Below are 7,311 nucleotides of genomic sequence, written 5' to 3'. Positions count from 1 at the left end.
GGGGGGGAGATGCGGTGGGATGGGCAGCTGCGTTACAGCCGTGCTGTCAGCAGCTCTCTGCCTGGTCCTGCCCAGCTTACTAACATCACTGGTTGCCAGGAGCTTGGTCAAAACGCCAGTCAGAGCATCCCACTTAGCTGCTTGGCAACTGATGTTAGGAAGTTGGGTGGGAAGCCAGACACAGCGTCACAGGTTTCTAAGAGCTCTTAGCAACCTGGGATGCTGCGACTGCCTCATTATAAGGATGGCCCTGTGCATATTGATTTCACTATGGCCATTTATGGATTTGCTCATGTAATCCATTGAAGCACAACCCATAGTGTAAAGTACACTGTCAATTATATACTAAAAGAGAACTATGGCCCAACCTTTTTTTGCCATAGTTCTCTTTAGGGTTACAGGAGGACATACACTAATGTTCTCCTGTAATCCAAAACTTAGCATATAGTGGGCTATTGCCTTGTGTATGCTGAGAGCATAGAGCTGTGCCGCAGCCGGGACAGATCCCGACAATATTGTTGGGATCCACCCCGCTCTCTAGAGGCCGACCCGGCTGTGCCCACACCCTCCCCCATCTGTTCCTCCAGTCAGCACTGGAGGAACGGAGAGGGGAAGGGGGAATCCATGCGGAAACTGACAGTCACCTCTCTCTGCAGGGAGAAGATCTGGAACTGAGCAATCAGTGGTATGTGATCACTCAGTTCCCAATCAATAGAGCTCTAATATGGGAATGAGTGTATTTCACTCTTCCCATATTTCCCCTTTAACTATTACACAGCATAGAGCTCTATATTGGTAGGTTTATAGCATATAAGTATCTCAGGTTTATTTAGTTAATCATTAGTAGGTATGAATGAAATTGAGAGCTTTTATTTTCCCAAAATGTTGGACAAAATTGATAATTTTAGAGAAAATTTCACAATTTTGGCAAAATTCATAGGAGTCAATTAGAAAGGTAAAATTGTGTTCTGTAAGGGTGGAATGGGCTTTAAATGGCTCCTGAAGGTTCCATAAGTTTGTTTCGACTAGCCTAGACCTGTTCTTGAGCAAAAATATTTATTTTCACAGAAATAAAAAAAAAACAGTTGAAAAAAGAAATTAAGTAAAAAACTTAAAGCAACAGTATACAAATAACAATACAGAGAAAAGGAGAACACATACATACAAAGAACACTAAAAATAAACTCAACTAGCCCTAAATATGCTCTATATATAATCCTTAATCATTAGTGCAATGATGATGTCCTAAGTGCAGTAACCCATAGCACCCAATCACATCTTAAGTTTCATCAGAACCATGACAAATTTTTGCTAATTGGTAAGAGGTATATACCGGTAATTTCAGGATATTTGGAGACTTCTTCACAATGTTAATTATTATCTGAGGTGAATGTCAAAATAGTTCTACATATTTAAAGGGTTAATCTATTTAGATAGATAGGAATGTTTGACATTTGGCATTATGTCGAAATTATATTAAAGTTGGTTTATTGAAAGCTTTATAAAAAATTGGATAGAGTAGGGAAGGGTTATAACCACTGTCCGGTTTTTATTGCTGTATGTGTCCCAAATGGGGAGATTCAACCTCTCTTATAGTCATGGTGAACTCTGTCACTGGCATTGAAAGTGACTCAAAATTTGGAATTGTCACCAGAACATAAATAAATGGGAAATCTTGGACTATATACAATTTTTCCAGTCCAGTGACAACTGTCTAAGGGGGCCGTTCCCTCACTTTCAGATTTCTTCTCACTTCCAGTTGTACAGGACAGAAAATAAAGGTAATTCTCCCCAATGGTACACCGATAAAAAAATAAAATACATTATTTTACTAACTATAGTTATTTACTTTACATTATAATTACTCTATTTATTTACTAATCATGGTGACCACCAGGGCCATGCTGGTGGCAGATGCCGCCCGAGGCGACCATTTTTGCTGTGGTGCAGTGGCTGGCGGTGCTGTACTCAGTGATGTTGAGCTTGCACTGTCAAAAGTGATTTTATTAGGCTCAGCATTACTAAGCTGCACACTCACCAGTGCCACCACCCACTGTGACTCCATGAGTACCGCCTAAGGCAGCTGCCTCAATTAGCCTCATTGTGCTACACTACAGCACTGTATTGTTGCTTCATATGTGACAGATTTGTGTTTTAGCTATGCCATAATATGACTATAACAATAATTATGCTGTTTATTATTAAGTATAGGTTAGCTGTGTAACGTGTGAGTGTCGGATGAGCATTTTTCTCTGAAAGACATTTGTTGGTTTGGAAAATAAATTACTGTGATCTCTTTACTATGTTTAAATTGTTGTCATTGCCATAATAAGCATATTAACACATGAATACATTTATTTTTTACAGTGTTGGTAGATCATTGGTTCTTGCAGTGCGAATTAAAGGCAATGAAATTAGGTTTTGCCATTCAGTCTCATCACATTACAACATAACAGCTTCATATTAACAATGCTGGAGTACAACAACTGCACTGTAGTATATAAACATGAACTAGATTTTCTGCGCGTGCATAAAAATGATTTTGACAATGATTATGGTATGATGTAAACATGTTATGTAAAGATTTGTATTCTGTTACCGATAATGATAACTATGCTAATCTTCAACAAAAATATGTTATACATTTGGTTCAAAGTAAAGCGTACCCTCCTTTCCTAAGCCAGTGTAAAATAGCATCTGGTATGCAATACAAGCACTTTTATGTTCAATACCACATCATCTTCAGGCCTCTGGAAGCCCCCAAGCCTAGGGTGCTTTGATATGTTAATCTGAATATTTGTCTACAATGATGGTCTGCCACCTCCTGTCTCATGCAATTCCCTATTGGACATTGATGGGCCAGAACACCAGGACAGAAATTTCAGGGATATATTCCAATGGGGACATTTGTTCTGGTGACATCTGTCTAAGAGCGATGTTCTCTTACTTTTGAAAAGATTACGTCTTCCTTCCGGATGTACAGGATAGAAAGTAAAAGTAATTCTCCCCAATGGAACAAAAAAAAAAACCATGCCAGGCATTTAACCATTCTCACCATTATTTGGGGACCGCTGTTTTGTATGCACAAACAAGGTCGTTACCCTATTTTGACCAAATTAGCAGTATTGGGTGATCTATATCTGTGGCCACCCAGAGACCTAGAAAAGCACTTAGATCATCATCAGCACCATGCATGATCAGACCACCCTCAGATATGAGGATCAGCTAGCAGGTCCATGAATAGGAACATTCTGCTGAATGGGGAAGAGAGGGAGGAGGAGATGAGCTGCATTAGGAGTCACCTCTAGCACTCGGCACTGCTTAGCTCAAGTTGGAGCAACAGCAATTGTGGTAGATATCCTAAACTCTGATCCCCAACACAGCAACTGACCCTTTATAAGTCAGCCCTGGGTCTACAAATAATTGTCAAATCACCCCAAGACACGACTGTAAGTTTTCTTGCAGTAATATGTAAACCTAACACATTGTGATTCTCTAAAGGGCCAGCTGTAGGTCAGTGTTTGTTTCTAGCACCTGCTGTAGTTAGGAAGCAATTTATATTGCTTTTTTTTTTTACATACAGTTAAAGTGACATTAAACTCAGGAGTTAAACCTTAAAAATGCATTCAAGAACCTTAACTATTAACAAAAATGCAGCTTATTTGTGTATCGGTCAGCTGTAGATCCTCAGATCATCTCTGAATTGGTGCTGACACTGTCCTTCATCCTGGAGGGTGACTACTTTTGTTCCCCATGGTCCCTGTGTGTGTTGTAAAGTAGTCACCGCTCCAAGTTCACTCCTGTGATGGGCTACAATCTCAATACAAATGAGTAAACTAAATGTGAGATTGTAGTCCATCACAGGAGCGAGCTTGGAGCAGTGGCTACTTTACAACACACACAGGGACCATGGAGAACAAAAGTAGCCACCCTCTAGAAGGGAGGACAGTGTTAGCACCAATTCAGAGATGATTTGAGGACCTACAGCTGACTGATACACACATAGGATACATTTTTATTAGTTAGGGTACTTGTCGGCATTTTTAGCATTCAACTCACTTTAATGTGCCATTAAAGCAAACTTGTACTGAGAAAAAAAAATTGCTACTATTGCTGGCTTTTCTGAAAATGCCAGTTGCCTGGCTTCCTAGTTTACTGGTTGTTTTGCTGATTGTGGCGTTATTACTTTCCGAGTCACTGAAAAGTATGCAGAGAAGGATTTCTGAATTTACTGTTACTTCACTTGCTGGATGCTTGTTCTAAGTCAGTGACTCATAAAATACTAAAGTCAGACATAACCAGAAATCTAGCATTCAGAAAATGGTCAGCAGCCTGGGCACGGCACTTTTTTCCAGTACAGATTTTCTTTAACCAGTGGGTTTAAAAATCATAGTTAAGCTGGCCATACACTGTAATATTTTCTCTGTTCAACCTGCGGGCTAAACAGAGAAAATATAACAGGTTCCTCCATCAATGCTTTTGAGCGTTGAACGTGGAATCTCCCGCTGTCTTCATTGTATTGTGACTGCAGCCACTGTCAGTATATCCAAATAGAGCTGGCAGCTGATTGTCTTCCTGCTCTGTTGGTTTGAACATTCTTCAAGCGGCTCCTTTGATCAGCTGATGAAGGGATGCCACTCGAAAAGGTGCCGACAGTGGCATCCACTGTGCAAATTTCAGCTGGTTCATCAAAAATCGGCCGAAATTCGTAAATGTTAACATATGACAACACTGCATGACCACATCTTCTCTAGAAGCTCTTAATTTTTTATACAACCTAATCTGGCAGATAAGACATAAAGATGGCTGTGGACCTCCAATGAGAGTTACTCTTTCAAATATAGAAATGGGAAGGATCAGGGCACACTCAAAAAGACAATCCTTGTGCTGGTTTTTCTTGGGTGAAACAGCAGCAATCGGATTTCTAACATTTACCAACTGCTTCCTCCAAATCTGTCAAGCAGGACTATCAGCAACTGTCCATGGACATGAACAAGTTTCCTAGTCAGCATGAATATAGCCACTTCAGGAGAATGTCATTGAAAGTGTCTGGGGGCTCCTCAACTGAGCCTAATCTAATGGGTTATCCTATGAAACTTTCATGACATGACCTGTCTGAGCATAGCTACTGATTATACTTAGATGTTAAAACACAATAAATGATCTGTGCCAGACCAATAAAAAATCAAATTCCATATAAAAAGCAAAAACCAGTTTACTACCTAAAATTAAATTTCCTAATGTTAATCTGCCCTTCCAATGATCTGAAATTACACTGCTCTTATGGCCCATCCACACTCATGTTAATCGCACCGTACCGGATGGGAGGTGCGTTGCAAATTTTTTCAATGGCACCCCAAATGCACCTCTCATCCACAATGCACTAGATCACACCGCAACGTGCGGTACCACAATACCTTGAGGTGTGATTAAAAAAAGTAGTGCATTCACTGCTTTTTTATAATCACATCCCAAAGCATGGTATAGCGGTACCGCTTGTTGTGGCGTGATCGTGCGCATTGCGGGCAGGAGGTGCATTTGAGGTGCCATTCAAATGAATGGCAAAGCAACTCACCTCCCACACTGTTAACACACGGTAGATCTGACTTCTGTTGCTGCATGCTTACTTTGTTATCAATGTTATCAATGGCAGTGGAATGTTATCAATGGCAATGGAATGTTATCAATGGCAGCCTACATAATTATCCCAGTAAGCTGGCCATGCATGCTCCATTTGATTGTATAGGCTATTATGTTTTGAAAGAATTGTACAGAAATCTAAATGTATATAGGCTTAGATAATATCCAGGTTGTATAAAAAAAGTTATTGAATAAGACAGAGATTTATTTTACTAGATGTTTGCATGTTGTAAAACTAGCCACATGCATTATTGTTTCTAGCCACATGCATCCCTGTTATTGTTTCAGTTTTTAATTTCATTTATGTAAGATATTTTTAGATCTGTAGCATTCAACCTAAAATTAGTAGATTGCACAGATTGTAACTTGTATGACCAGTTTAAAACAATTTCATCTATCAGATAATAAAATATGCTTTGCGTGGGTAGATTTAAAAGAAATCAGTTTGTATTATTACACATTAAACTTTCAAGTGTTTCATTGACAGTGAAATATACATAGATATAGATCTCTGAAATTAAAACAATCTCTGATTAGCTAATCATCAGTGTTGATTATTTAGCAAATGTCAGCCCGTTTTCAAAACATGAATTTAGACATTCATGTATTTATTTTAAAAAACAAAATGATAACTTGCAATACTAATGTAACAGGTACAACTAGATGATTAAGAAAAGTGCAGTAACATATTTACTGCTTTTACGTTGTACTAGGTGAAGCACAATGAAAAATAATAAAATAATAAAGTGACCTTAGCACTAATGAGCACAGCAAACTTGTTTCAGCAATCCAGTGTTTTACAACAAACAAAACAAATTTCAACAAGCATTGCAAAGCTGAATTAGAATACTCTGGCTTAAGTTCTACTCAAAAAGCATAAAACACTTTTCAGTCATAAATCTCTCTCCTCTTTTACCCAGTGGTCACTGTTACAAGATCAGAGCAATTTCCTCGCTTGCAGCAGAAACAGAAGGGAGGTCTTCCTCTCTCCCAATATCTAGACACGATAATGTCCCCAAAGCAAATCAAAGCTTAGTGGCACCCAGCCAAATCCATCCCAGGCTAGACACCCATCTCCTCCTATCTGTCTGCGCATCCAAGACCTTTCCCACAGCCACCATTCATCACCTGGAATCTCAGCGTTGGTAACAGAACCCATTTATGAGTTCCTCTTGAGTTAATGAAGTATCCCAAGAACTCCCTTGAAGTCTTGTCCCCACCGCAAGTCTGTGGTCTCCAGTCTAACAAGATCTTTCACCTTCTCAATTCACCCCCTCCCCCAAAACTAGTAAAAAAAATAAATTAAATGCACAAAAGAGACAACAAGGTTTGCTACATCTTCTTAGGACAATAGGGATGGGAGGGCGATTGCATTTGAAAAGATTCAAAATTCTGCAAGACAATGGTAGGTCAACTGGCAAAGCTTCCCTCCCCCTCTCCTCCTAAAGAAAACGATTTCAAAATTTTTAGCAAAATCACCTTTAGGATTAAATTCCATGGCCCGCCCCTACCCCCTCAATCCGATCACCTTCTGCCATGCTGAGTTTAAGGTTAAGTGATGGTCTTCTATCAGAGGTCAAGCAGAGCTTCTACGTAGGTCCTCATGACGAAATGTTGTCATGTTGTCACACTCACATGCACCTCATCAAGAAAGAAGATTCAAACAGGGAT

The 7,311-nt window shown here is 39.5% G+C and overlaps 1 protein-coding gene across 1 annotated transcript in view; it reads right to left on the bottom strand.

Annotated features, from left to right (window-relative positions):
• Positions 1-6,799, bottom strand: part of LIN28A (lin-28 homolog A) — a 19,594-nt gene extending 12,795 nt beyond the window's left edge. The window contains exon 1 of the mRNA XM_018572520.1: positions 6,769-6,799. Within this exon, the coding sequence (XP_018428022.1) occupies positions 6,769-6,799 (31 nt within the window). The remainder of the gene's footprint in view (positions 1-6,768) is intronic.
• Positions 6,800-7,311: the final 512 nt, after the last annotated feature.

The sequence above is a fragment of the Nanorana parkeri genome, unplaced genomic scaffold (assembly GCF_000935625.1).
Source record: "Nanorana parkeri isolate BGI_ZX_2015 unplaced genomic scaffold, ASM93562v1 scaffold2058, whole genome shotgun sequence".
NCBI lineage: Eukaryota > Metazoa > Chordata > Amphibia > Anura > Dicroglossidae > Nanorana > Nanorana parkeri.
Note: the sequence above shows the minus strand (reverse complement) of the source record. Positions and strands in the feature narration are given on the sequence as shown.